Source organism: Mollisia scopiformis (assembly GCF_001500285.1).
Source record: "Mollisia scopiformis unplaced genomic scaffold LY89scaffold_16, whole genome shotgun sequence".
Lineage (NCBI taxonomy): Eukaryota > Fungi > Ascomycota > Leotiomycetes > Helotiales > Mollisiaceae > Mollisia > Mollisia scopiformis.
In genome coordinates, this window is record NW_017263596.1 from 44271 (window position 1) to 71389 (window position 27119).

Genomic DNA, 27119 nt, shown 5'->3' on the forward strand with positions numbered 1-27119 from the left:
CTCTGTTCTGAGATCTGGAGAGAATTCCCGATGCCACTAAAGGTACCAGGGCTCTGCGATCGACCCGCTTTAACTCGGCCTTGTCCCATTCTGGACTAGCTGCCATGCAGGGTCGTCATTCCCGAGGACCCTGACCCTTCAGGACGAAAAGAAGCCGCTCCGCTTTACGCTCGAGTGACTTCTTTCTGTGCGACCGGGCCTAGTACTTTCGAAGTACTGCCTAGATTTTGACAGATACAACTAACTACTGCAACTACTGCTAATGCTACTTCTGTTACTGCGACTACGACTGCTAACCTTATCGTGATTATTTCTGAGAAGTCCAAGTCTGTCCTATTCTATCTTTACTGCATTACTTGAAAAGGAAAAGGCATTGTCGCCGCGGACGTCCCTCCTTCTTCGACTTTCTTCCATATGACGACAACCTGCGGCACTCAACCAGCATCCGCGCAGGATTTCCTCTGGAAGATACTGATTTGGGCAGCCAGCAGTGAGTTGTCCCTGGCTCCTGTGACTTGTGCCACCCAAGCTCGACGGTGAAGATGGCATCCTATTTGTCCTGATGGACGAACCCTCGCAGAGAGCGGAGTCTGATTCGCGCGACCACGAGGGTGGTAAAAGTGCAGTGGTTAAAAAGTACAGTAAACATGGGCGCGCATCGACATTGACGGGGCTGATGTCACTTGACGTGATGATGTGTTCTAGGCCCTGGGCTCCTACTGTAGCGCTGGTCCCTTGCGGCACGAGTTGACCCCGATTCTGGATCGACGATCGACGATCGACTTGCACAAGGCTGAGACCGCGACTTGTTGGCAAGTATAGAGGCAATACAACGATGCAGTATGGCAATACAGCAAACTCTAGACGTTGTACTACTCTTGTTCTGACTCTCTGCTCCACGACTCGCTCAATCCCTCACTCACTGCTCCTTCGGGCAGCAGTCGCGCGCACCCGCAGGCACCAAAGGCTGGCTGCGACAAGATCGTTATTATGGTCCGATACTGGCATGAGAGCATGCCGGTTGTGCCAGGAAAAGGTCTCGGGTCGTCTCTGGTCCAGCACCGCCTCGATCCTTCGTCAGCCTTGTGATCAAAAATTCCTCTCTACCAAAGGTCAGCACACACGAGACACACTCACGATTCGCTTGTCATCGCCGAAAGGAGCCAGAGAGCGCGAGCAGACGAAACCGAAACCACAGCCAGCGACCGACCGACCTTTCTTTGGGTTGGGGATATTACCCACTTTATTCAAAACCACTCACCCTCACTCCTCTTCATCCTTCATGCATATAAGATCACATCCTGACGCTTTCGTCCCATCCCTTTGTTGCATGTCGCAGTTTTCAAGATCTCGATTTGATTCTCCGTATGAGCGTCGAATCGTCAATTCGATTCGGGCAACCCTTGTACTTTTCTCCTCGATCGAGCATTTGATTGGTTTGCAATCATCCAGCCTGCATTGACGTTTCTAGTAAAATTCTCCTAAACTTCAGCCTTGTGGGGTAAGGTTTAGGTGTAGTTCTGATGACGGCGTGCCCACTTATTCTTTGGTCCAGCCTCGTCATTGTCCTAGGCCTAGGGCCTGAAGGCGGCTACGATACTACTAATAAACATATATTCGGAGAGACTGATTGTGTACCCACGACTTTCAATCATAGAGCCCACTTTGTTTGTTCTAAGTCTCGTTTGTGCTTTCTGGAATGTGATTTATTACCAGTATCTCTTGGGAAGTCCCAGAAATACAGGGCTAAGAACATGTCTCAGATATGCGTGTTGGAGTTCTGATCGAGTAACACATGCATGGTGAACTCGGCCAGAAGCTCATGCATAAATAATATACCGAAGTATAGGTAGTATGCCTGACTGTTCTTTGTGCTATGGGACCTGCACCGATCTGACCTTTGGAATACCCGGCATAACAAGAATATTCCGACGTTCTGTGAACAGTCTGTAACGATTCACGTACTCCAGCTTGGAGGGCAATGGTGAAGCATTGGACTTGCATCGAAGTTTTGGGGAGTTTCTTCCTCCCTGTCTGGGCTATGGAGAAGAGATCGAGATCTTCAGGTGTCGGATATTGTTGGTAGCGGCCGCCACCATTTCGAAGAACTCGATCGATCGACCCCTAGATACATACCGATCGATGCTTGGCCACGCACGAACAGAGAATGGCAGGGGGTCAAACACCAGTGAGCGGGCCTGGAAGCTTTGTCTCAATTGGTGTGCACGTGTTAAAGTAGTTGAATAAGAGCGGCTTCATTCAAGCTTCTGAAATTCTGGTTTGGGAGGGAGTGTCACCATGAATTTCCCCTGATGGCTCTTTAACACCCGTCTGCTGCGAGGTTTGAAGAGAAAGCACTACATCCTTTGACACGTCCCTTGGCGCGTCACTGCCATCTTGACCTGACTCGAGTGGGTCGATTGCGATTATTGCTGCCAAGACTGCGTCTAGAACCTATTGCTCATTCACGACAACTCATCTCAGACCTGATAAATACTGAGAGGCAGCATTCGCAGACGAAACCTGTCCAGAGTTTGGAATACCCGGCAACAACCCCCCGGACCCTATCCCCCAATCTGCTAGAAGAAGCCAATTGACAGCAGGTCCATTTCCCATGCGTAAAGGTCCACAAATGTCTGATGCCACACTGTGTCGAATGAATAGAGACAACCTCGCTCAAAATCTAACAGAGATGACTATAACTCGGATCTCTGGATCTTCTTGCGACGTTTGAGGTCGCAAGGAAGACTGGAAGAAGTAGAGAGCGACGCTCTTATGAACCACAGGACAGGTGACGGAAGCCTTGCCAATCACCTGCTCTGATTTTGAGATTGTGATTGCAGAATGAATGAATAAGAAACACCGGGGTCAGACATAAGAGTAAGGAAGTTGTTCAAGCCTCGTTCAATAGCTAGGAACACGTTTTGAAGTCAGGGTTATGGCTTCACTGTAGTTAATACTCGAGGTCCGATATATGAAAGATGATTTCGAATGTCCTCGAGGTACAAGTAAGAAAAAGATTGAAGAAGCGCAGTCCACGGTACACAAATTCCAGCCAGCGGAGAGCGGAAAGAATGGGGAGAGTACTGTAGGAAGGGAAGCACCGGAAGCGAGACACGGAGCTGATTCCGCGCTGTGTCAAACGAGAAACCGTCGATGCAATGCAATCTCAACATTAAAATAGTATTCATGTTCCAGACATCGAAATGGTTCCAAGCCCTTATCGTCTAGTTCTGAAGACATTGATCTTTGATCTCTGAAGTTTTAATTGTTTTTCCTCAACATAAATTTGTCTCAAACAATTGTTGTGAAATCGTTCCACTCCACTTCCCGGGTAGGCGTTCCGAGCCACATTCCGCTGTCTCGGCTTTGAGCTTGGTCAAACCCCCCAGGGCTAATTGCTTTGCCGGACCTCCACTTCAAAATTCAAGAGAGCTTCAACTATGTTCTCTTGATCTTCATGTCTCGAAACATTGAGCATTGATTATTGAGGACTCGTGGATACCATTGCAGGCGTTCAGGTATTGATTTCTTTTCACAATTCACGATGTCTTCAACCGCACTATTCCGCACTGCGAGAGCTTACACCAGGAATGGTACCAAGGTAAGAGGAGCTTTAAAGCCGGCGGGCAATACTGACTATGAATAGCAATCCATTCTATTAGCTCGCACATTTGCCTCTACAGCTCGTCGCAATGAGATCAACAAAGTCCTCCCTTCTGCAGCCGAAGCGCTCAAGGACATGCAACCCAACAGCACAGTCTTGTGCGGAGGATTTGGACTCTGCGGTGTGCCCGACACTCTGATCGACGAAGTTATCAACAAGAAAGACATCACCGGTCTCACCGCTGTGTCGAATAATGCTGGAACCGACACATCGGGACTTGGGAAGTTGTTGAAGACTAAGCAGATCAAGAAAATGATCGCGAGTTACATCGGAGAGAATAAGACATTTGAGAAGATGTACCTTACGGGAGAGGTTGAGCTCGAGCTCACACCACAAGGGACACTGGCAGAACGATGTGCAAGTGGGGGTAAAGGAATACCAGCTTTCTATACACCAGCCGCCTTTGGTACCGTGGTCCAGACTGGAGAACTTCCTTTACAAAACAACCCTGATGGCACACCAAAAGTCTACTCATACCCCAAAGATGTAAAAGTCTTCGATGGAAAGCAATACTTGTTAGAAGAGAGCATCAAAGGAGACTATGCTTTCGTAAAAGCTTACAAGGCCGACAAGCTTGGAAACTGTCAATTCCGTCTGACAGCCAACAACTTCAATGGCGCTATGGGCAGAAATGCGAAGATGACCATCGTAGAAGCGGAGCATATTGTGGAGCCAGGGGAGATTCCTCCTGAGGCTGTCCATCTCCCTGGTATATATGTCAAGCGTGTCATTCAGTCTACGACTCCGAAGAATATCGAAAAGTACACCTTTGCCAAAGATCCCAACGATCCCGAGGCCAAGGCTGCGCTTGGAAGTGGAGATACAGCTGCCAAGAGAGAACGTATTGTAAGGAGAGCTGCGAAGGAATTCAAGAATGGCATGTATGCCAATTTAGGAATCGGTATGCCAATGCTAGCTCCGGCTTTCGTGGGACCAGATGTTGAGGTGCAACTCCAATCTGAGAACGGTATTCTTGGTCTTGGTCCTTATCCCGTGAAAGGTAAGGAGGATGCAGATCTTATCAATGCCGGCAAAGAGACCGTCACGTTGAAGCCTGGGGCTGCTGTCTTTGGTAGCGAAGAGAGTTTTGGCATGATCAGAAGTGGCCGTGTCAACCTCACGATTCTTGGTGCCATGCAAGTTAGCGGGAATGGAGACCTTGCAAATTGGATGTTGCCAGGGAAGATAAAGGGCTTTGGTGGTGCGATGGATTTAGTGTCGAATCCCGAGAAAACCAAGGTCGTGGTTACGATGGAACATACAGATAAAAAGGGCAACGCGAAGATTGTCAAGCAATGTGCTTTCCCATTAACGGGCAAGGCTTGTGTATCGATGATCATTACCGAATTGGTGAGCAGCTTCTGACCACGTCCTGATTTAATAACTAACATTGGTATGCAGGGTGTCTTCGAGGTAGACATCGCTACAGGTCTGACATTGACAGAGATTGCTGATGGTGTCACGGTCGATCAGATCAAGAGCAAGACAGAAGCTCCTTTCAAGGTTGCCGATGACTTGAAGCCAATGTTATGATTGTATAAAGCTCTGTGATATGGAAAAGGCATGTTTAGGAGTCAGCTGGGATTTGGAATTAATAGCATGATCTTTTTGTACATCCAACTTAAATCCTTCGCAAAGGTATTCGACTTCGCGTATCAGTCCACTTCCCCTTTATAGGCGGGAGAGTCACGTGAAGATAGAATATTCGCCCCTCGGCCTGATAAGCTTCGACTACCCCTCCGCAATGACAATCCAACTGTTTCACCTCCGTATATCTTCAGGCTTCAAAGCTAATCAAATCTTTATCATCTCTGGTACAGCTTCTGCTATTTTCCTCTCCCAGTTGATTGTTACCTCAAAAAGACCTCCAGCGCCATGGACATCTGCCCAACCACTTCGATAAATCACCACACACCGATGTCCAATACCTCTCCTGAATTCACTCTCTTCAGATTCCTCCCAACTGAACTCCGTCTCAAGATCTACGATCTAATCCTCGCACTCCCCCCCTCCACGACCGAGCCCCGCCGAATCCTCAAAATATCCTACTCCCCATCCCTCTCCCGCTACATATCTGCCACACCTCCACCTACCCTCCTACACCTCTCCCACGAAGCTCGCACATACACCCAAAACCACTACACCCCCCTCCTCCTCGGTTCAAACGCCAAATCCCCCACCTTCCATGCCAGCATACCAATATCTTTCCTCCAAGATACACTCTACCTTTCCTCCCTCTCGCCCCTCCTCTTCACCCACCTTCACGATATACTCTTTCACCTCTCTACCTCTCCCTCTCGACACCAGATCCAAAGTCTAGCCATAGACCTACGATGTTGGTCTGAGCTCATAGAGAATGGATTTGGGGGCCTGTTAGCGCGGATGAGAGGATTGAAAGAGGTATTGCTCGTGGTTGAATTTGGGAGGGTAGGGTGTTTTAGGGGAGTGCTAGGGTTCTTGGAAGTCCCTAGTTGGAGAGGAGATCTATATTGGCTTGCTGAGACGGCAGAGATGAGACTGAAAGAGGAGAGGCTGAGGGTGAGGAAAGGAGGGAAGAATCCCGGTGACGATGTGGAGGTTGAGAATGTGGGTGTTCGATGTGTGATCTTGACACGGGGAGGGGAACAGGCTTGAGTCTGAGAGGATAGATATAAGGAACTTGTGATTGCAATAGGGTTGAAAATCCGAAGCAGTAAGTCTGATACGTTGGAACTGTTATGCGAATACGAGCCAGCAAGAGACGTCAGCTATGTGGACAGTCCTTTGTTTCGACCGAGTATTGCTAAGTCGACTCCAGTCAGGGCAGTGAGGAATCGTTGCGATTGCTTCATACTCCAGTACTTCGTAGCATCTTTACTGGTCTTCATGACCTGGCACTCTAGGCGTTGAAGTCTCGGGGTCAGATTTTGTTGATTACACTTAAGACGGGCTTCAAAGTACATTCTGACTTAGACTCTGATATTGGAGCAACGAACATCATTAGAAACCAAGATCTTTGGATTTTCATTTTCATTGTTTCACCTCGTCTTTCATCCCCTAGCGGTGAACTACTACTCGAGGGATAAGAGCAAGCTGCTACCATTGTGAAGATAACAGAAGCAACAGCAATAATCCGGTTCCCAGTGGGATATCAAAATCATGGTAATACCTCAAACGCCTTCGTACCATCCTCCAAACTCCAAACACCGAGCCATCCAGCCCTAATTTATGCACCTACAGGAAATAATAACTCGAACTCTTATTTATACGCCCGCCTAACTCGACGCCAGAAAGAAAAGCGAACACGTGCAACAGCGGACTCATTCTGTCTTCCCTCCAATTATTCCTCAGGCCTGCGCAGAAAACATGAATTTGCCAAGGTCCAGCTGGGTGGTTCCTTCTCCTGGTCTTCGGACCGGGGACAAAGCCTCATCGTCGCCCTCGCTATCGTGGATGATCAGGTCCTCACTTCCGACTGGCAAGTTCAACTCAATGTTTTCGGTCTCATCAGGATTTGGCAGAGGAATCATGGTTGGGTCGATCTCCTTCGCATTCTCGATAGCAACCTCCGGAAATGGCACAAAGTCTTTGCTCAATAAAGAGCGACGAGCAAATCTGGGCTTGATTGGTAGAGAAGGAGTTAGAGGAGGAGTCATTGGGAGTTTAGAACGGTTGTTCGCGGCTGCACCGAGTCGTTGAAGGGGTGTCAAAACGGATTTGGTGTTCGTCTTGTTTGTTTTCGGCGCGGGTATGTTGCTCTTCACCGCAAGTGGGATCTTTGACTGCTTTTGAATCTGCGACAAAGGTGTGGGAAGTCCCTGAAAGCTAGGTTCCTGCTTTGGAGTACAGGACGGAGTAGCGTTGAACGCAAATCGACTTCTTAAGTCTTCTAGAGCATCAGGCTCAGGACTGGCTTCAATTGGAGTTGGCGGTTGTTGTGATGAGCTCGAAGTACGCATGGAGGTCGTTAGACTTGGAGTGCTTTCTTGAGAGTCAAGTGAAATGATGGTCCCCTGACTGTCTGAGCAAGTATCGTCTTGACCAGCGCTAGTCCTCTCTTCTCGGAAGATAGCGAGCTTTTTGCGCGATACTTGAGATCCCGAGGTAGAAACATCTGGCAGACTGAGCATGGCCTCCTCTACCGAATCGTCCGAGAATATATTGATCTCCTGCTTCTTTGACCGCTTGCTCCTGAAATTTCTGGCAGCAGCAGGGCTAGGTTCGGGAGCGTTAGAAGAGAAGAACCGGCTTGGTCCAAGTTCAACTTTTCGGCTCGGGGATACGACTAGCTCGAGATCTTCGCAAAGTCGAGCTCGTTTGGGTGGACGAGGTTCAGAAATTGTTGGAGTTCGACTTTGGCGGACAGATTGAGTGCGAGTTGGAGGAGGTGCAGACTGAGGTAGTTGAAGCTCAGTATTGGCACGACTGAGGTAAGGTCGAGGTAGGGGGATAGCCACCCAAGGTCCTTGATTGCGGCGAAGAGCATCTTGCTGACTTGGGGAAGGGGTAAAGCAATTGGGATCCAGTTCAGCAAGGGGAGTTCGCTTTGGCTTGAAGAATGTTTCAAGTGGCTTGTTCTTCTTGACTTCAGAGGAAGTTGATCTCTGATGTTGAGTTCGTGATCGTGTGGACCATGGTGTGATTGGACCAGAGGCGTTCCTGACCCCAGCAATTGGAACTTTTGTCATTGGGTTCAGATCTCCTCTTGCAACGCCTCGAGCGATTTCCGGCTCGACGTATGCTCCGATGTAAGACATCTTGTTCTCGTCAATTGGTTGTTCGGGTTGTGTGTGGAGAACTAGCGAAAGGCTCTGTGGGCAGAAGACTCGTTGGTGGAGAAAGGTGAATTCGGCTTGATAGAAAGCCTCGAGATAACCTTTGGGTACGTGGAATTTTCCGTCGAATTGCAACATCCGAACAACTTTCTCAATGGTCCTGTGTTTTCGGACCATTCGATAGGCCGTCTTTAAGCCCATGTTGTTGATACTGGCAAGGTAATCACAACCACTGAGAATAGCCATCTGCCTGAACTCCTTGTCTGACCAGCCGGTAAGACTGATCTCTTTGCAGGCACAGAAGTCTGCCTTGTTGACTTCAATGCAGTTTCCATACTGGTCCAACTTCGTCAACAAACATTTTGCACCGAAAACCAACAAGTCCGAGTCCTCTGAGAGGATACCGTCGACGATGCCTTTCCTCTCTAGGTACACCATTTGAGCATCTGCTTCATACGGTGCCACTATATATTGGACCCCAGCCCTCCTCAATTCATCGATGAGCTGTCGAGCCATTTCTGGAGTAACATCGACGGCTTTCTGAAATTCGAGGTATGCTTGTGAGGGCTTTCCGGCACTCAGCAATTCCATCCCCGCCTTCTTGCTTTCCTCCCTTCGTTTTGCACGTTCGTCCTCGGTCTTAGCTTTGCTCGGCAAGTAGTCACCATCGAATATCAGAAAGGGCGTCACGCCAAAGTGCTGTAGCATTCGTACTCGGTGCATTGCAAATTCGACAAATCTAAGGAACTTTAGCAATTACTTATGTACTGAAGTGGACCATGGTTAAATACTTCTTGGTTGGTTTGCCCATCGCCAATTCCATAGCACAAGACACTGTGCCACGGTGTAGCCAGCCATAAGCATCGACCGCCAAAGTTTTTCCCTCGAATTTCTTAAGATTACATGCTTTTTGGATGGATTTCAGCAATGGGAGCAGGCCTAAAGGATTGTTAGTCTGTTTTTGTGGAGAGAAAGGCGCAATATCATACCATTAATGCCCATTGTAAGAAGCAGAGGCGTGCAGGAAGCACAAGCAAACTTTCAACGTGCGGACATGTATTTACTTTTTGCAAACCGTTTTCTATATCAAGAGCAGTGGAAGGAATGGCGACAGGTACAGAAGAGGAACTGGCGCGAGATCGGGTCGTGAGGTTGTCGATGGTGAGTTTGGTGGTTGCACATAGAGTAATAAGACTTGGACTTTAATACCGATCCAGGGCAATCGCGTTGAGCGCGTCGTCGGCGAGTCGGTCCAGTGTCTGACTGGGCAACTACAGCACCCCTCTCATAGGCTCGGCTGGTAGAGTCTAGTACCAGATGACGCTACGGGCGATAAAGTTACGATAAGAAAATCTCGAAAAAGATAGCAAAGTTTGGCTTCGACAATCACAGCAACGATTCCATCTGCCACTGGACATCATGCCAAAAAGCTTAGAGAAGACCCGCAAGAAGATTGCCAAGAAGAAGGGCAATATCACCGCTCTCCATGAGAACTCCAGAGACTCTCAGAAACTCCGACGGGCGCAAAACAGAGACGACAAGTTACAGAAGGTGGCATCTGCAAGAAAGAAACACGACAGACCACTAAGTAAGCTACTTGGAACTTCTTGAGTGCAAAGGATACTGATGCAGTATAGTGGAAAGAGCCGCATTCTTCCAAGAAGCTATTCGAGCGAACGACGGAAAGCCATTAGACCTCGACACCATTCAGTCTCTAATCAAAACGTATGTCTCCCATAAACATACTTTACGGAAGGGAAGTCTGACAGGAAAACAGTTTTATACACCAGCATGATGAGGAATTCAGTCAATTGAAGAAGGATCGTCGCCCAGGAAGACCCGCCAGCACAAGAGAGGACTTGCTGAGAATCAAAATTGCCGCTGATATGAAGGAATACGAGGATGGCTTTTGTCAGTATCTACAACACATATTATGTGGAATGATGGAAACATTAACAGCCTACAGATCTGCCCGAGCTTTCGGACGAAACCAATGCGGTATTGCTCAATCGTTGGGAGGGGTCATGGTCCTATCTTGCCACTATAAAATGGGTTCGAATGACCAGCAAAGGAGAAGCACGGGAAGCGAAGTTCCCTCCAAAAGGAGAGTCATGAACTATGAAAATTCGTTTCTGTATGGAGTTACGGGTAGGAAAATCGTCTGACTTGATACCTCACTATGGCGTTACGGACAATAGATAAATTGTCAATAAATTTGGCCCTCGAGACTAGAGGGATCATCATCTGCAGACTCTTGCATAATGTAATGAAGAAATTCATGTCTTGACATCAGCTTTCACTTCCATTTGCCCAGATTGCCTTTCATTTTGTGCACTAGATTAAAGTTATGCATCAGCATCAGCCTTGTGCTTTCGATTGGCGCTAAGTAAGGAAATTTCGAGAGCCTCGCACTAAAAAAAAGCTAAGTGCGAGCTTCCTACATCACACCCTATTGTACCATCAACACAAATTCTCTCTACATCTCCCATTCATCACATCACATTCCCTCAACATGTTCTCTATTAGATCCTTTGCCCGTGCGGCACCTCGAACAGTTTCTCGATTAAGTACTTCAGCACTCCGAACACAATCTGCACGACCTGCCTCCTTATTGCAATCAGCATGGAGACCAGCACGAACACAGTACGCCGCAGCTTTCTCGACATCATCAATTAGACGGTCAGAAGGCGAGGGTGATTCTGAGTTGGTTGCAAAGCTCGAGTCAGAAATTGCGATGGAGAATGAGATGAAGGAAGATGGAGGTATCCCAACCAGCGTCAAGGACTACCTCGAGAACGGCCCATTCGAGATTATTGATACTCCTGGACAAGAGGACGTTGTCCTGACAAGACAGTTCGGCGATGAGAAGTAAGGAACCCTCAAGACTGCCCCTATTGGAAAATTTCTAACAACCTTCAGAATCAAGATTACTTTCTCCATCGCAGACCTGAATTCGCCCGACCCAGAGGCCGATTACCAAGACCGTGCTCTTGCCGATGAGCAAGACGACAATATCAACCAAGGCGATAACAAGAACTTCAAGGTCGCCCCTGAGGATCAACTTGAGGGAGAGGAGGGTGCTGAGGGCGAGGAAGAAGCAACATCCTTCCCAGCCAGACTCAACATCGTTGTCGAGAAGTCAGGGAAGGGTGCGCTCGCTGTTGAGGCCGTTGTTCAAGACGGGATGGTAGTCGTCGACAATGTCTACTATTATGCCAATGCCGCACACGCTTATGCAGCCACCCCAGAGACGGCTCACGAGAGACAAGACTTGTATGTTGGCCCACCATTCGGCAACCTTGATGAGGATCTTCAGGTTCTGTTGGAGAGATATTTGGATGAGAGAGGGATCAACACTGCTTTGGCTATATTTGTCCCAGACTACATCGACATGAAGGAACAGAAGGAGTATGTGAGATGGTTGGAAAATGTCAAGGGTTTCGTCGAGGCATGAATGTATAGGAGGTGCTTTGATTCGATTGTTGTCTTCACACCACTTTCCACTCTGAAACTATCACTGTATACTATTGGGCACTGTATTGTGCTATAGCGGCACATATGCCACATAATGACATAAAGATACATTATGATTTCACTCACAGCATGCAAATCACATACCCTCCTCTCGAGTATTACCTGAACGTGTATGGCTCTGTCTACGAAAGTTCTTTACCAAGAGGTTTGCTGCCACAAGAGTACGGGAGACCAATCACAACTAACAATATAATGACGGAAAATTTCTTCATAATGCATTTATTCTCAAAAGTCCCCTATATACTTGCGCCTCCAGCCATCTCAACACCGTAATCCCATCTCACGAAATCAAGTCGATCCATTCATCATCAATCATAGCAGCACCCCATAAAAAGGTGCATCCAGCCTGGATCTGAATAAGAGGGAAACACGACGTGACCTGATACGAGTGCTACGATATGCGCCCAAGCCCGCCCCCATGTTCCATACCCATGTCCTCAACTGCATGCAAAAGGATGACCGCTAAGCAGAGTAGGAAAGAGTAGAAAGGTTGACCGTGAACCATGAAGACGCCGGGTGGATGCAATTAACGATAGGAAAATGCAATAGTGGGATGTTGTGATACTCTAGACATAGCAATCGCGGCGCTGTGACCTCGGAAAAAGGGGGAAGTTTCTGTATCAAGAATACTCTAATTGGCAGCGCCAAGAGAAGAGCGGTTGTTGGAGGGACTCGAAGTGTCATTGTTGAATGTCCATTCTCCTGCGAAGATATAATCAGTCAGTCTCTGTCTTGGTGATAAAGAACAGTGCTGGGGACAGTGGCGTGTAAGAAGCAAATAGATCAGTGACCGTTGGACCATTCCCACGCACCATTAGCAAGATTGTCAGCTGTATCTGCCAGGAGGATGACTCGTCGCTTGTTGCAGTATGATGTCTTGTCCATGATTTCGACCTTCAGCTTGGGATTTGCGAGCTCATCTACAGGCTTTTCAAACATTTCAGACAGAGCCTCCACAGCCATCTCAAGATCCTTCTGGTTGTCTTCGAACATCTCGGTGAGATTGACGCGTTTGAGGTAGAATGCAAAAGCATAAGTCCACTTCAAGGTCTGTCGGCAGGTTTGCAGAGCATGAGAAGCCGAATTCAAGTACTGAACCTCAATCCAGGACATGCCAGACGCGGTCTGCAACGAGATCATCTTCTTTTCAGTCTTCGTAAAGATATCTTTATCAAGCTTTGCAGACTGCTCGTGATTGGCATATCGGTTGTAGTAGTGCAGATATCTCTCGAGAGAGACTCTAGACTTGGCTTGAGCGTCACGGGCTTCTGAACCACTCTTCTCCTCGAACCTGTTGCAATTGTACCAACTCGTGCCGTGCTCAGACCACAATCCCATGCACATCCAGCAGAACTCGTGCTTGCACTTTCTGCATGTCATATGGTTGCATCCTCCGTTCTTCTCGATCGTAGAGTTGCACTTTGGACATTCCTTCGTATTGGCCGAGATCCAGTTGGCCGTCTCCGAATCATCAGCACACTTCTTCAGCCACTTCTTAACCAGATCACAAGGCGCAGGTTGGTGGTCTGCCAGGCCACAGCCGAAACAAAAGCGGTGTTTGCAATCACAAGCCACGGTTGGCACCACTCTATCGAGATCCTTCTTCTTAATTCCGCACTCAATAGCATTCTGACAATCGGGGGCTGGGCACCACTTCAACTGTTCTTTATCCTCAACATATGTTCTCGTCAGTAGTTCGTGGTATCTGTTCTGTAATTCAGAGGTGACGAGCAAGTCGAGGGATTTGGCGTCCAAGATGCGTTTGCATCCATCCTGAGGGCACTGGATGCGGGCGGCCTCTCCTTCCTCTTTGATCTTCTGGTTTAGATATTGTCTGTAGCAGTCCGCACAGTATCGGTGGCCACATTTCATTGCGAATGACTGTAGCCCAGGCTCGTCCTCACAGCAGATATCGCACATGAAACCGCGGATGACCTCCAGCTTAGGTGGGCCAGTCGTGCTTGGTCCCAGACCGGCATCCTCGAGAACCTTTCTTGGTCGGTCCATATAATCCTCGATCAACCTCTCTTTGTTCCATCTGAAGTGTCGCAACAATATCGCCGCATCTTCCTTTCGGATGTCGAGTATCATGTTGACCTCGTCGATGAGGTCATCTTGTTGAGCCTGGATGTCATCAGGGTGATAAACCTTGAAGGTGGTATCGAAGGTCTTCTTTTCTTTCTTGACTTGCTCCTTTTGTGTATATCCTAGATCTGGTTCCGGTTCGTCAATGCCGAAGTCTGTTCCTCGTTAGGCGTCAGCAGTCGATCTTTTAGGGAGATGAAGCCGAACAAAGCGCAACATCAATAATAGACTTACCGTCTGCAGACTCATTGTCATTCTCACTGTCTTCTAGGACATCCTCCTCGCTGGACATGCCAAAATCCTCATCGGAATCCATCGTGAGTGGCGTTGGGGGAGATGTTACGGCTGCTGCTGAGGCGATCCTCTTACTTGACCTTTTTGCAGGGTTGGAGGATTGTTCCGCCTCAGCTGCCTTCCTCTTCCTTGGCTGGGAAGAAATTGTGTCGACGGTGGGGGTTGCTCGAAGTCGTCAGGAGGGGACGAGATTCAAGGCACACGAGGCTGTGATTCGTTGGTGTTACCAGCGTGACTCAGGTCGTTCGACAGCGCAAGAAATAAGTTTATGGCGGGAGAAGTTGTGGTCGTAGCAGAGCTGCTCTAATAATGCGCGTCGACGTCGGGTTGGCGGTGTTTATTGTTAGAGGTTGAAAGGTTGTAAGAGATTGGAAGTCGTCGATCAGTGTAAGGCGAAGGTCAAGAAGCCGCTATTTTAATCAGCAGAAGACCCGATAACCATGCCGACGTCAAGGAGACGCTAATAATCCACCCACGTGAATCTACAAAGCCATTTGAAGTTGCCAGTGGGTGGTAATACAATGATCTGTTTGCAAAGATGTCAGTGGTGTACTATTGAGCAATAAACTGTATTTCAAATCGCACCTTCCGTGAGTGGAAGAGATACACTGATGATCTTTTTACACGTGACATAGTCACGTGTATGTTTCCCGCCCGCATCTAGGTAGGTACTTAGGCTTGACACTCACAGCTCTTCTCAGTGTCCATATAAAGGAGCAAACATGGTCTTTGCAAATCAACTAAGTTGTTTAAAATTGCACATCTCTTTTTGTGATTCGATAGAACTGGCAAATGATGGGTAGTGGCATTTCTGTCTATGAGTAAACCAGACTAGTACAGTAGTCACAGTTTAAAGCAATAAAGAACCAAACTACCCATCGAGCCTTGTTCCTTTCTCTGCAGTGTTTCCTCTATGGCACGTATTTATATTATGTTGGAGTCATCCACTCACTTCACAATACAAGCAAAGCAATTTCACGAAACACAAACATAGGTAGCACAGAGTTGTAGATAATTAGAGAGTCAGAAATCCACATCTAGATGTTTTTGCTAGAGACATTAAGCACCCTATCTGTTTACAATTAAGTCCTAACTAAGCTGCTTCCAAACTCTTTGCCAAATCAATAACACTAACCGTAACCTTGTTAGTTGTTGAGGGAGGTAAGTGTCCAGCTCCCATGATGAGCAGATGGTCTGGATTCTGTAGGACTCTCAGATGCCTAGTATACGAAACACCTTCCGGAGTTGGTACTGTCTTCCAAGACCCCTCTGCTCCTAAATCCTGGTTTGTGAAGACAGGCATCAGTGATCCACAGCTGACAATGATCGTTCCATTTACGCCTCCAATCGGTGACCAAGTGATATATGGCGACGATATTGGTTGAGTTCCATCATTGGAGACAAGGGGCAGCCCGACTGAGTTGTTGAAGTCCAGGGGGTTCTCGTTGATGCGGTAGTAGACTGGAAATTCGTATCCATCAGCAACAACTGTTGGTCCACCACCATATTCATAAGTCATCATGAATTTTCCATTGGGTAGCTTCGTGACTGTAGTCATTCCAGGGCGGTCCGTGTAAGTCGGGTATGCCACGTCGTCGACTGGAGCATCCCAAGTCAAGAGGTCCTTCGAGGTCTGATGGACCAATTTCTGGCCGTGTAATGGATCTCGCTGATCGGAGTAGTAGATGACCATCTGCCCCTCGTACCACATTAAGAAAGGCTCCCAGATAGCTGGAATGCCATTATCTGGAATGGCTGCTCCTCCAGAAGCAACATGAGAAACAAATTCCCATGTATAGCCCTTGTCACAACTAGCGTATACATCGATCTTGGTGAAATTGAGATCTGTAGGGATCGAGTTTCCAGCGAGTAGAACCGTTCCTGCAGGGTATTTTCCAACTCTGGTAGGCAACTCATACAAGAATGGTTGATAACGAAGCCCCCAGCCATTTACTTGGTCCTGAACTTTTGAGATCTCCTTCCATGTCTCTCCACCATTGACGCTCTTGAAAATTGGGAAGTATACTGGTGGTGGTTCAGGACTGTAGTTCTCCCACGTTGCTAGAAGAACTCCTCCTTCCAACTCGACAGTACGGGCGTAGAGAACTTGAGGGTCCGTATAATTGGATGGTGGGACGAAAACGGTAACATTTGTGAATGTGGAGAAGGGAGCTAGCCAAGGGGCTGCTAACACACTCGGAAGTAGCAACGGAAGCAAAGACAAAGCCTGGAGACGCATGGCTACAAGGACTGTGTGAAACAGGTACCGAATGCAACACGCAACAAAAAGGGAACGATGAAACTTATACTCATCTAAGGATCACCAGTTTGCCTCCGAGGCTTATCAAAATTTTGTCCAAGCACGGAGAAATAGCTGTTTACCCCGCATATTTACCAGAGGAAGCCCTGGAGAATGGAGCAATTCCCTGCAAGACTGACATGGCGATGGAAAAACAATGATCAGTCTCCGCACTGATCATGACTCCGGTGGGCAACAGCCATGCTAATGTTGACGCGCTCCAATGAGGGGAGAGTACAGTAGAGCCGCTCCAGTGAAGTCAGAGAGAGCGGCCCGGGGCATCTCCGCATTTCGCACCCCAGGCCAGCGGAGGCGTGATCGTTCCAGTGTCGCGTTGAATCACAGGAGATGAATGAAGCTGGATGGGTCAATTGGCATCTATTCAAACTGGTCGGAAAAGAAAGAGAGTATTTGTATAAACATGAAGCTGGAGGGAGCATGAGAAGATATGTGAAGGAAGAGGGTCGTCTGTCTGTTGCACGATGCCGATCCTTCTCACAAGCGAAGAGGACAAACGCTGCTGAGCATCAATCGCTTCGATTGAGACTGCACAACCACTCTCCCTCTTACCTGCTCAATTGATCACCCACAATTTCAAAATGGCATCTACATTCGCCCTCCGTAGATCCCTCTTCGCGGCATCGCGCCCCACGAGAGCTTTCCACAGCTCCGCCAGAGCATTCATCAAAGTTGGAGACAAGCTTCCCAACCTCGACGTTTTGGTAGAGAACTCGCCCGGCAACAAGGTCAACTTGAGCGAGCTGGCCACCGGCAAAGCACTACTTATCGGTGTCCCTGCTGCTTTCAGTACGTTCCCTCTGCTCTGAATCTTTACAGGATTTGATGTTCAACGCTTGATGTTGAATTGGACATTGACTGATCACGGGATAGGCCCATCGTGCTCGAACTCTCATATTCCGGGCTACATTAACTATAAGGACCTCAAATCCGCTGGTGATGTCTTTGTTATTGCTGTCAATGATCCATTCGTGTATGTCTTGAGTATCCGCTTGTTTCTCGGGCACAATCATCCTAACCAATGTCCATAGGACCAAGGCCTGGGCCGACCAACTTGATCCTACCGGTAGCTCTGGTGTAAGTAAAACCCATTCTGCCCATCTTATCAAATACACCTTACATGGCCAAATATCTAATTTCCATTAGATTCGATTCCTTGGTGACCCAACTGCCAAGTATACCGAGGCACTAGATCTTGCCTTCGATGGCAGTGCTATCTTTGGTGGCCCACGAAGCAAGCGTTATGCTCTCGAGATTGAGGACGGCAAGGTCAAGGCGTTGCATGTTGAGCCTGATAACACAGGTCTTGATGGTAAATTCCTTCTATCGGTCCTTGGTCGTGACTGTGCTGATCTGGAGTAGTGTCTGCTGCCGAGAAAGTCCTTGGTTGATTGTCTTTTGGCTGGTGAAGTGGATTGGCGGTCAAGTGTATGATACGAGGAGAGGGAAATACTCTACAGCCATGAATGCATTCGATGATAAGCATGATGCTTGCCTTTGCCACTAGCATTGACATTTCACTCTCTGTGCCGTTGACTGCCTCGTCCGCTCTTCTCTGCCCCTTCTATGCAAACGCTAGTCATTATCATCCATTTTCACACGATAGATAAACAAGATGTCACCATTCGCCCCCAAACATGTTCGTGGAAATAAAAGCCTCAAGAAAAATCAACATTGAAACGTCAAAGATGTCCATCGAGTCAAGAGAGCTTCTTGTCGCCAAAACGCGCATTGTCAAAACAGACATTGCTCTTTCCAAAGTCCAGACATTGTTCCCACTTTTCCTCAACATGTCGGTCTAATATCTATTATTTTAAGCATGTAAATTTATGTCTCAAGATAAGCTCTATAGTACCAACTTTTCTAAAAAGAGAATTTACATTTTGACTACCTATATAATGATTATTTGCTGTCACCATGTCCTGCTTCCACCAATTTAACTGTAGGAAGACCAGATATTGTTCTATTTTATAGCTAAGCTTGACTCACACATCCAAACGAGGAAATCTCTGTCCGGCTTAACAACACTTTAGTAGTCAAATGATCTCCTCAGTCCAACATTCACCTAGTTTGGAATTTTGAGAAACAAATTTTGAGTTGTACCTGGGACTTGAAGTGAACAAGATCATTCATTGATCAAAGTTGAGACTTTGAAGTAGAATCTCCACTGAAGCCTACCTAGGTAGTCGATATCCTTGAAGATGACAATACCGACCTAAAGACTACATGCGGCAGTGATCGAGTTGGCAATCGAGGGCTGTGGAAATTCTCCAGTATCGAGATAGAAAGAATCACACCATGCAAAAGCCTTTGAACACAAATTTGCAATCCAAGAACGCTTAATTTTCTATCTTCAGACTGTTCTAACTTGAGCCTGTGTCTCTTCCTCTTCTGAACTCTATTCACGTTTTGCGCACAGCCCATACTCCAGTACAAGATGGTCCTGTAGCGCCATCAATACAAACCCATTATGCAGCCCCGTAGTGAACCGGTATGAGGCGTGCCGCTCAATTTCTGTCAATGAAAACTCGGCACCCATCATGGGACCAAGTGAATTATACAGTAAACTATATCCACGAAAAGATAATCGACTAAACACGGCGCTGTGCTGGAGGGGTGGAGCGTTCAATCTCCTTGGTTTTGTTCAAGGTCGGAGAATCTGAGGCTAAAAAGGAATTTTGAGCATGCAAAACAATATCGTTCAAGGCCACATGCACTCGTACATGAACATCCAGTCGCCATACCAACTCTCGAATCGTCCGATTAAAGTGCTATAATCATCTGCCGGCGACTTCCATGCCCTCGTTCCAACACCGCCAGTCATGAGATGTCTCTTGATGGCAATGTTCATTGTGAACGATGAGAAAGAGCACCCGGTGAAGTGTGTACTCTTTTGCAAGACGAGGAAGTCGACAAGAGCCTGTTGATCCCAACTCAAATCTGTCAGACGTTTGAGATCATCTCCTTTAAGCAGATCGAGCTTCGTGGTCATGTTCATCCCCAACTTTGCGTGGGCTTCCTCGGCAAATTTGTGGCTATCTGCAGGACTACCGCAAGCTAGGTATGCGTGTTTGAGATTGTTCTTTTCTGCAGCTTCCATGTATCCCTTCGTCTGAGTCTCGTAGTTGGGCCAGAATCCCAAAGCATCGCTTTCGGTCCGGAGATGAATTCCAAGATATGGTGTGTTTAATGTCTCGTAGGTCGGATCTGGCTCCACGCCTGCGAATTTCGACATCTCGACAATTGTCTTCGCAGCAAGCTCTTGAACATCCTTTCTGATTCTCAACAAGTCTCCGAACGTGGCAGCGAATTCTGGTCCGTCCCTATAAATTGGCCATTCAAAGAACGTTGCCCACTTGAATCTGACAGTGACTGGTTCTTCAACTGACGGTATACAATTCTGCTGCTTCAACCATCCATCGAACTTTGTTCTGAACATGTCCAGATGTCGATTGACACCACGTCCATCGCACCCATCCAGATCCACATTCAAGTCCTTGGGGTAGAATTCTCTCTTTTCTCTCTTCTTCTCCTTGTTCGGGATATGGTCCACCTCGTCGTAGATTGTCATCTGCGGACAGTATGTCTCCATCGCATAGCGGAAATGGTCTTCATCGAAGAAATAATCGAATGGCTGCATGCCAGCAGTGAAGATGTTGCCCAGGTCTTCCTCGCTGCGTCTCTGGATCTTAGGCAGAATGATTCCCGATGCGCCCGCATCAATAGCATAGCGGATACAGGTCAGAATGAAGTTTCGAATGTTCCCAATTCCCCCAGAGTTATTGTCGCAGACAAAAATAAGCCCCGGCTGATATGCGGTCTCGTTGCATGCTCGCGCGAGTGGCCATCCGACATATGGGCCGTTGAAGTCAAAGTCGTTGATATTCAGCAGAGCTGGCGTATACGGAGGAGTATCAAGGGAAAATGTCGCTTGGTATTCTTCTGCGTCTGAATTCGCGGACGGGGTGGTCTTCCAGCCTTTCGAGGATGATGGTGCTGGCGTTGTGGTAGCTCCCGCAGTTGCCTGTGAACCTGCTGTGGTCGTTGATGCCTTCGAACCTCCAAAAGGGTTCAAAGGCACTTCGAAGACGAATTGATTAAGGAGCAGGACATTGAGTATCAGCGCCGCTAGTAGAGGCCAACGGTACTTGTACCATTTTATTCGCCAGACGCCAGTGATCATCTCGGAGACCAGGCCCTTCTGCACCATGGTAGGAAATCGAGGGAAAGGAGGACGGTCAAATAACTTTATACAGGGTGAAGAATGTCTCGCGGTAACGTGAAGTGCCAGCAAAAGGAATGTCGTCGGTGGTCGACAGATGAGAGGTTGTGTGTTACATTCCAACGCCGCAAAGAAAATAATGTGGAAGACGATGCCAGATGGCGGACAGCGTGAAGGAGTCCAACAAGACTCTGGGCCGGGCTGGGCTGGGCTGAGCTGGGCTGGCTTGCCTTTTTTGGGGATGTGCGGGAAGCGGCACAGGCGATTTCAGGCGCTGGGTCTTGGAGTCAGTGCGAGCAACAGCGACGGAAAATCGAAGACCCCTCGAATCCAAACCAAGAATTTTATTCCCAACGGCCTGAAGCACCATAATTCCATCTGAGTGAGGAGTCCATCCAATCAGCCTGAGAAGGAAGCCGTGATCCGACTCGAATTCGCCATAAGGATTCTTGGGGCCTGTAATACGAGACGAGTACTGTATCCGTTGACGAGCTGCCACCATCTGGGCTGGGCAGAGGGGCTAATTTTGAATCTGACATCAAGATAGGGGTTCGGCACCGAGATGGGAAACGGGAATGGACTCGTCCTCCCATATCTTATCGACTCCTTTTACTCCCACTTTTCGATGAATGAGGAGGTCATGAACAATGGAAGAAAGCACGCCTTCAAGCTTAGAGATAACCTCATGTCCGTTATGGGGAAGTAATGGAGACAGGACCGACAGGTACCAGGTCTGAACTCGATGTCCCCAGCCGAGACCCCACCAAACAAGGCTGAACTTTAAAAAGGGGGCTCCAAATGATGATCAGCCTCGTCCCGTCCGCTTTGATCCAGCACTGCATATCAAGAGCTGACATGTCGGGGTAAGATCTCATGCCGTTCTTGAATTGCATGGCACGCAGCGAGCAGGTCTATTGTTCCCCGCCCTTTTCGCCCATCATAATTATCTGATTCTTCGGATCTTGTGGCTTTCATGATCTTAGATCCAAGTCTCCAAGACTAGTTAGTGTCTGTGAGAGGATTTCTCTGACCTCGAGAGCGAGAGTTCCATACATCGAGACCCAAGAACACACCTCTAATTCTGATATTGGACTGAGGTCCATGTTCCATGTGGACAGATGAGCCGAGAAATTGATACGAGGAGAAGTATACAGCATTTGGAAGCACTCTTCAGTATGAAAAGAAAGAATGAAGAAAGTGTTGGATCTCAATTTCAGCTATTCAACCATACTCCTCGCTGAAGGTATTTTCATCCCATTGTTCACCTCTCAAACATTACCCTTTCCTTGAGCATTCTTGTGTTTTCAGATACTCTGCTTCCGCTGAACATTCTTCTTTTCCCAAATATCAACTTTCACATTAAGTTGAGAGACAGCCACAGTTCAATCTGCACCTAGCGCTTTCCTATGCTTTCTCGCCGCCCTCTTATTCTTCTCCACCACTGTCAAAATACTCATGACAGCCAATACCTCGAACTCCCCTTCAAGCCCTCTCAACCCAACCCCATCTCCTCCGCTACTCAAGAACCGCATCATGCCCACCACTCCTCTTGGATTCTTCCTTTTGTCTCTATCGCCGCCTTCGCCCAACCCTGCATAAACAGCAACTACATCTCCAGTGGTACACCTCACCAATTTCAATCCTCCACTTTCTCTGCCCCGGTCACCAGGTCGAAGGAACGGGCCGCCAGAATACCGCCACTCGAACCTTTCTCTAATAGGCGGAGAGGAGCACGGGAGCGTATGATGAAAAGTATGCTTCTCAGCACTGAACAGCGATCCGTTGGACGGAGTCAAAGTCTCGGTATGAAACTTTGTCCTCCTCTCTCGTTCTCTGGTGCTAGAAGTTGTTGAGCTTGTTGTTGAATTCGAAGTAGAGTCAGAAGTCGAAGTGGAATTCGACCTTGAATGCTGATTTGGCAATGGGAAAGTGACATCGAGGGTTGAGAAATTCGCCGATACGGCTTTGGGGACAGCGGGACAGAGAGTGAGTTCCGTGTCTTCTGTTAATGGATGGAATTTGGCGTAGCTCAGGACGGTGTTTGCTTTACATGGTCCAGAATGGAGGATTAGGTCTGGTCTTCCAATGCTGGTTCCGGCTGAACTTGTGGAGGAATTTGAGGAATTGGGGTAGTATTCTCGCTGTACGGTGATGTAAAAGAGATGTGGTGGGGCTGGAAGTGGCTTGAGATCGTTTGGTGATGGAGCAGGTGAGGAGGGTGAAAGAAGGATGTCGCTTCTTGAGCGGAAGAATGTTATATCGCGGGGCAATCGAGGGTATGAAGGCGGTGTTGGTTGATAGATCAATTGGGGCGACCACAGGGAGTTTGAGGGTTGACTAGAAGATGTGCTTGTACTTTGTTTTCTGCTATGTCTTGAGGAAGTATATTCGTCGTCGAAGCCTAGGACTTCTTTCCATTTACTTCCTGACGGATACGTTGAGCGAGGCATTTTGAAAGGGGTAGAAATTGGTCACGAAGCTAGAAGGAAATGGCTACGAGTTAGGATGAGATATATAATTTTTGCTAGCAGCACAGCAAACAAGATAAGGTTACTTTGCTGATCCCGGTTTTTAGGTGACAAGGTTTCAACATATGCACCCCGATTCACCGGCAGTAGAAACCGACAGAGGCTAAACTGCAATCGCATATCCGCTCGGACTGAAACGTTCTGCCTGCAAGGGCTGAAAAGAGGGACTTTTGGCACATGGTCCAATTGGCTGTGTTCTGGATATGCGACGTGCACATCAGACGCGACAAACTTCTCGCAGAAACATGACAGGTGACAGAGCATCGGGGGTTCAGAGCTTCGAAGTTTGGTGGCGAGGGGTGGATGATCGCTTACAAGGTTTGCTTGATAGACAACACATACTTGCTGGGACGCTTTGACTTCGACTGATCTCAAGCCGTTTGCACTGACGCTCAATAAGACCAGGCGATGCACAACATCTGCTGCTCTTTGTCATGCAAGAACTTATGTGCGGTTTCATGTGCGAGAGAAACCAGAGTTCGGAGGAACACTTTCCATGGACTGGAATCTGGGGTAGAAGGGGAAAATGATCTAACACTTCGAAATAATTCTTCTATGCAGTCAAGAGCGGTTTGTGATGCACTAGGCGGTGAGAACCCAGTTGGTGATGGGTACCAGATCTGCCTCCTTCATTTCCGCCGTGTTTGTATCTGGGCAGAAATGCCAAGCACAAGACTACCCGAGATGGTGTAGTGATATGGAGAAGGAGTCCCGTATTCATTCATGCTGAATCATGGGTCGTCGAGGGTGTTGCAAACCGATAAACTCTTCCCGGAATGTATACTGGGGAATGGGAGTCTATCCCGTTTCGGATATCTTCCTATGCGTCGCCGAGAAGGAGAGGTTCAGTGTTTCCTGTGCTTACTGAAAAAAAAAAAAAAAAAAACTTCTTGATTTACAGTACAATTAAGTGACAGTGGAGAAATTTGTCCTCGGTGTAGAAACACATTCATATGAATTGGTCTTGAAAATATGTTTGTATCTTTCCTGCTTCTCTTCTACTGTCGTTGAACACAATAGTGCAGAACATAACTTGCATTGAAATTTATGACGATTATGCATAACATCATCTTAGCATCACCGCCAAAATATCCAATGCACCGTACCATGAAGATCATAAATTATTACTGCGCCTTCACTATTCTATCAGCTCAGATAGCCATTTGTTCTAACTCCCGCGCCACTGACTAGGAATAGGTGGAGGTGGCCCATAGTTCGGTTCACCAGATGCTCCAGCATTTGGATTTTCCCACTGCCAGCCTTGAGCATAGTTTCCACCCTGTGCGGCTGGGGGAGGAGGAGGTCGGAAATTTTGCCCATTCTGTGCATTGCCATAGTTCGGAGCAGGAGGCCCAGGTTGGTAATTTTGGAACTGCGGATTGGGAGTCGGAACTCGAGACTGGTTATTATGTCCAAAACTCGGTGGCGGTGGTGGCGGCGGAGGAAAGTATTGCTGCGGGGGTGGAGGAGACATTGGAGATGGCGTGTAAGTCATTGGCATTTGTCCGTATGAGGATTGGCGTGTGTTTCCATACTGTGTCTGCTGTGGTACATTGGATTGCTGGTTTAGCGAAGCGTATGAGGGGGTAGGTGGTGAGACGACATGCTGACTGTGATCGATGTTCATTGAAGCGACGGTAGACACAGAGAAGGTCGATGAATGTCGACTGCCGTATCCGCTGTCTTGGTGTTGTAGTGGATGAGGCGGTTTCGAAGTTAGTGGAGCAGCTTGTTGCTGTTGAACAGCGGGTGCGGAAGATGTTTGCTGAGCAGGATTGTATGTTTGATATCCCGTGTTTGCTTGTGGTGGATTAGGAGTATATGATATTTCAGCCTCTTGATGTTGGTGGGGTGCCTGCTGCTGTGGATTCATAGGAATTGACGAAGCACGCTGATGGAGATTATAGGTCTGGTAAGTAGCAGGTTGCTGTTGAGGCGACTGTTGGTATTGGGCTACAGGAATTGCCGCTGCTTGATGATAGTCTTGACTGCTAGGGGGTGTCTGCGACGGCGTTGTATCTCTGTTGTAACTGATGGAAATTCCGCCTGTGATGGAGAGCCCTGTCTTTACCGGAACAGAAGCAGGCGCGGGAGCTGGTGGAGCGGAAACCGGAGGCGGAGGTCGCTGCTGTTGCTTCTCAGGTTGCGGGGTTGAGAAAGTCGGATATGGCAGTGTAGTTTGTGGTGTTGGAGGCTGGTGCTGTGAAGGTTTTGCAAGGTTGAGGGGTGTCGGTTGCTGCAAATCCACAAACACGTTCAACTTGGGGCTTGAGTCGATGGGGGTCTGCACTGGGTGTCCGAGGTCTGGCTCTAATTTCGCGGATTCCACCTTCGCATCCTGAGTCTTTCGAGGAGGCTCAGGAGCAAAAGCAGCAGTGGGGAACGTCTCGGGAATCTCTGGCGGTTTTGGTTTCTCCTCCTCCTCGTCATCTTCCTCGTCCTCCACCTCAACATGTTCACCTCGTTTTGCAAGCTCCATTTGCAAGACTTTCATTCTAAGAGCCAGTTGCTCCTCCATAGACAACATCGAGTCATTCCCCGACGGTGTGGTGCGTCCTGTCGAAGTTGACATCTCATGAATAGGTCTAAATGTCAGGTTAGCATTTAAGAGACCTGCACTAAGATCTTAGTAGATGATGGTACTCACGATACTGGTGTTGGTAATTCATGGTTAGCCCTGGATCTCAATTAGTATCCAGTAGCAAATTGGACTGATATGGGGCTACTAACGGCACTAACGGTACTGGTGGTAGAGGTACAGAGCCAGGCGGGGGGCCCGGAGGCAGGCTCGGCCTATGCATGGGAGCATGGGGGGTTATTGTCGGTGTAGGCAAGCTTGGCCTATGCTGAAAAGGCGAGGGTGTTGTCTCTACCGAAGTCTTCACAGGAGGAGAGTAGACCGGTAACGGGGTGGAATAAGGGGATGGGTAGGAGGAGATGGGTGGTTTCTCGGGCGGGTAATTGGAAACGAATGCCTGTTGTTGAGTGGTAGAGGTAGCCGATTGTTGTGTGTAGCCAGAGACATATTCCTGTTGCTGAGTGGCAGAAGCAACATACTGGTGTTGAAATGGGGTCGCTTGCTGGGTATTGGGATTGGTCTGTTGATTGGATGTAATTTGGTGAGTATTGAACTGGAGAGCTCCTCCAGCGAATAAAGTCGCCTGTTGCTGCTGAACGACTGACTGCTGCTGTGTTGTGTTGCAAGAAGCCGGCAGAGGGACATTTCCATAATTTTGCGCAAATGAAAGACTTGGTGGCCCCGGAACATTGGCCGCGGATGGTGATACAGGTGCTGCGGACTGAGGACTTTGAATTGATCCAGGTATCTGAAGACCGGGTTGATATCCAGCCAGAGGGATTTGGCCGCTCTGTGCAGCTGCCTGCTCATGATCATACTGTAATCTGAAGTTCTCATACTGTGCGTTGAGCTTCTCGTTCGCCTTGTTGTGGTGGTGTTTGCCTTCTTGATATTCGAGGACGCTTCCACCAGCATCGAGCGCTACATAGGTTGCAGCATATTCAGCGCCGTGACCCACAACACTCGCGGCAGACCCAGCTATCCCCATCGTGATAGTGTTAATGGCTCCAGATACCGCCATCGGAGCAATAACATCCCTTTTGCGGGTATTATGAGTCGTTCCCCTTGCTTTCAACCCAGCTTCGATGATCTCTCTCTTCTTTCTTGCATTATGGAGTTTTGGCCCAGCCAACCCTAGAC

General features: G+C 48.1%; 12 protein-coding genes across 12 annotated transcripts; 6 read left to right on the forward strand and 6 right to left on the reverse strand.

The window, feature by feature from the left end:
• Positions 1-692: 692 nt before the first annotated feature.
• Positions 693-1604, forward strand: LY89DRAFT_117800 (uncharacterized protein). Its single transcript, XM_018205120.1, has one exon. The coding sequence runs from the start codon at positions 836-838 to the stop codon at positions 1460-1462; it is 627 nt and encodes a 208-aa protein (XP_018068980.1). The 5' UTR covers positions 693-835; the 3' UTR covers positions 1463-1604.
• A 1863-nt stretch (positions 1605-3467) lies between these two features.
• Positions 3468-5371, forward strand: LY89DRAFT_117730 (3-oxoacid CoA-transferase). Its single transcript, XM_018205119.1, has 2 exons — positions 3468-5017; positions 5069-5371. Exons 1-2 carry the CDS (start codon positions 3743-3745, stop codon positions 5198-5200), a joined length of 1407 nt encoding a protein of 468 aa, XP_018068981.1. The 5' UTR covers positions 3468-3742; the 3' UTR covers positions 5201-5371.
• LY89DRAFT_117893 (uncharacterized protein) lies at positions 5372-6434 on the forward strand. Its single transcript, XM_018205121.1, has 2 exons — positions 5372-6244; positions 6296-6434. Exons 1-2 carry the CDS (start codon positions 5543-5545, stop codon positions 6299-6301), a joined length of 708 nt encoding a protein of 235 aa, XP_018068982.1. The 5' UTR covers positions 5372-5542; the 3' UTR covers positions 6302-6434.
• Positions 6435-6688: 254 nt separating this feature from the next.
• Positions 6689-9478, reverse strand: LY89DRAFT_619648 (uncharacterized protein). The gene is made up of 3 exons (XM_018210888.1): positions 9411-9478; positions 9213-9360; positions 6689-9160 (listed from the first exon to the last, which is right to left on the reverse strand). Exons 1-3 carry the CDS (start codon positions 9421-9423, stop codon positions 6994-6996), a joined length of 2328 nt encoding a protein of 775 aa, XP_018068983.1. The 5' UTR covers positions 9424-9478; the 3' UTR covers positions 6689-6993.
• A 374-nt stretch (positions 9479-9852) lies between these two features.
• LY89DRAFT_561636 (uncharacterized protein) lies at positions 9853-10536 on the forward strand (the record flags this gene model as incomplete). Its single annotated transcript, XM_018208465.2, has 4 exons — positions 9853-10009; positions 10059-10146; positions 10199-10332; positions 10388-10536. Coding segments are annotated over 4 exons (528 nt in total), but the record flags the coding sequence as incomplete, so codon positions are not given.
• Positions 10537-10933: 397 nt separating this feature from the next.
• On the forward strand, positions 10934-11875 carry LY89DRAFT_698317 (mitochondrial glyco protein; the record flags this gene model as incomplete). Its single annotated transcript, XM_018216971.1, has 2 exons — positions 10934-11289; positions 11341-11875. 2 exons carry the CDS (start codon positions 10934-10936, stop codon positions 11873-11875), a joined length of 891 nt encoding a protein of 296 aa, XP_018068985.1.
• Positions 11876-12738: 863 nt separating this feature from the next.
• Positions 12739-14356, reverse strand: LY89DRAFT_589358 (uncharacterized protein; the record flags this gene model as incomplete). The annotated part of the gene is made up of 2 exons (XM_018209529.1): positions 12739-14201; positions 14275-14356. The coding sequence occupies 2 exons, from the start codon at positions 14354-14356 to the stop codon at positions 12739-12741; spliced, it is 1545 nt and encodes a 514-aa protein (XP_018068986.1).
• Positions 14357-15368: 1012 nt separating this feature from the next.
• Positions 15369-16903, reverse strand: LY89DRAFT_118029 (glycoside hydrolase family 93 protein). Its single transcript, XM_018205122.1, has one exon. The coding sequence runs from the start codon at positions 16571-16573 to the stop codon at positions 15428-15430; it is 1146 nt and encodes a 381-aa protein (XP_018068987.1). The 5' UTR covers positions 16574-16903; the 3' UTR covers positions 15369-15427.
• A 75-nt stretch (positions 16904-16978) lies between these two features.
• LY89DRAFT_649022 (Redoxin) lies at positions 16979-18349 on the forward strand. Its single transcript, XM_018212038.1, has 5 exons — positions 16979-17440; positions 17525-17624; positions 17683-17728; positions 17798-17963; positions 18014-18349. Exons 1-5 carry the CDS (start codon positions 17233-17235, stop codon positions 18040-18042), a joined length of 549 nt encoding a protein of 182 aa, XP_018068988.1. The 5' UTR covers positions 16979-17232; the 3' UTR covers positions 18043-18349.
• Positions 18350-19352: 1003 nt separating this feature from the next.
• LY89DRAFT_698321 (uncharacterized protein) lies at positions 19353-20861 on the reverse strand (the record flags this gene model as incomplete). Its single annotated transcript, XM_018216972.1, has 2 exons — positions 19353-20545; positions 20711-20861. 2 exons carry the CDS (start codon positions 20859-20861, stop codon positions 19353-19355), a joined length of 1344 nt encoding a protein of 447 aa, XP_018068989.1.
• A 1237-nt stretch (positions 20862-22098) lies between these two features.
• On the reverse strand, positions 22099-23328 carry LY89DRAFT_686322 (uncharacterized protein). The gene has a single exon (XM_018215257.1). The coding sequence runs from the start codon at positions 23321-23323 to the stop codon at positions 22256-22258; it is 1068 nt and encodes a 355-aa protein (XP_018068990.1). The 5' UTR covers positions 23324-23328; the 3' UTR covers positions 22099-22255.
• A 1059-nt stretch (positions 23329-24387) lies between these two features.
• On the reverse strand, positions 24388-26991 carry LY89DRAFT_686323 (uncharacterized protein). Its single transcript, XM_018215258.1, has 3 exons — positions 26132-26991; positions 26049-26078; positions 24388-25986 (listed from the first exon to the last, which is right to left on the reverse strand). Exons 1-3 carry the CDS (start codon positions 26965-26967, stop codon positions 24570-24572), a joined length of 2283 nt encoding a protein of 760 aa, XP_018068991.1. The 5' UTR covers positions 26968-26991; the 3' UTR covers positions 24388-24569.
• Between the last annotated feature and the right edge of the window lie 128 nt (positions 26992-27119).

What these genes read in the sequence shown, in the direction of transcription:
- LY89DRAFT_649022 (XM_018212038.1), top strand. Translation starts at nt 17,233, where the DNA reads ATGGCATCTACATTCGCCCTCCGTAGATCCCTCTTCGCGGCATCGCGC. An exon ending in CGGTGTCCCTGCTGCTTTCA is followed by an intron (nt 17,441 to 17,524) that starts GTACGTTCCCTC and finishes ATCACGGGATAG; the next exon opens with GCCCATCGTGCTCGAACTCT. An exon ending in ATCCTACCGGTAGCTCTGGT is followed by an intron (nt 17,729 to 17,797) that starts GTAAGTAAAACC and finishes AATTTCCATTAG; the next exon opens with ATTCGATTCCTTGGTGACCC.
- LY89DRAFT_686322 (XM_018215257.1), bottom strand. Translation starts at nt 23,323, where the DNA reads ATGCCTCGCTCAACGTATCCGTCAGGAAGTAAATGGAAAGAAGTCCTA.
- LY89DRAFT_619648 (XM_018210888.1), bottom strand. An exon ending in ATGGGCAAACCAACCAAGAA is followed by an intron (nt 9,161 to 9,212) that starts GTATTTAACCAT and finishes AAAGTTCCTTAG; the next exon opens with ATTTGTCGAATTTGCAATGC.
- LY89DRAFT_686323 (XM_018215258.1), bottom strand. Translation starts at nt 26,967, where the DNA reads ATGGGGATAGCTGGGTCTGCCGCGAGTGTTGTGGGTCACGGCGCTGAA. An exon ending in CCACCAGTACCGTTAGTGCC is followed by an intron (nt 26,079 to 26,131) that starts GTTAGTAGCCCC and finishes ATTGAGATCCAG; the next exon opens with GGCTAACCATGAATTACCAA. An exon ending in GAATTACCAACACCAGTATC is followed by an intron (nt 25,987 to 26,048) that starts GTGAGTACCATC and finishes CCTGACATTTAG; the next exon opens with ACCTATTCATGAGATGTCAA.
- LY89DRAFT_117893 (XM_018205121.1), top strand. Translation starts at nt 5,543, where the DNA reads ATGGACATCTGCCCAACCACTTCGATAAATCACCACACACCGATGTCC.
- LY89DRAFT_118029 (XM_018205122.1), bottom strand. Translation starts at nt 16,573, where the DNA reads ATGCGTCTCCAGGCTTTGTCTTTGCTTCCGTTGCTACTTCCGAGTGTG.
- LY89DRAFT_117800 (XM_018205120.1), top strand. Translation starts at nt 836, where the DNA reads ATGCAGTATGGCAATACAGCAAACTCTAGACGTTGTACTACTCTTGTT.
- LY89DRAFT_117730 (XM_018205119.1), top strand. Translation starts at nt 3,743, where the DNA reads ATGCAACCCAACAGCACAGTCTTGTGCGGAGGATTTGGACTCTGCGGT. An exon ending in CGATGATCATTACCGAATTG is followed by an intron (nt 5,018 to 5,068) that starts GTGAGCAGCTTC and finishes ATTGGTATGCAG; the next exon opens with GGTGTCTTCGAGGTAGACAT.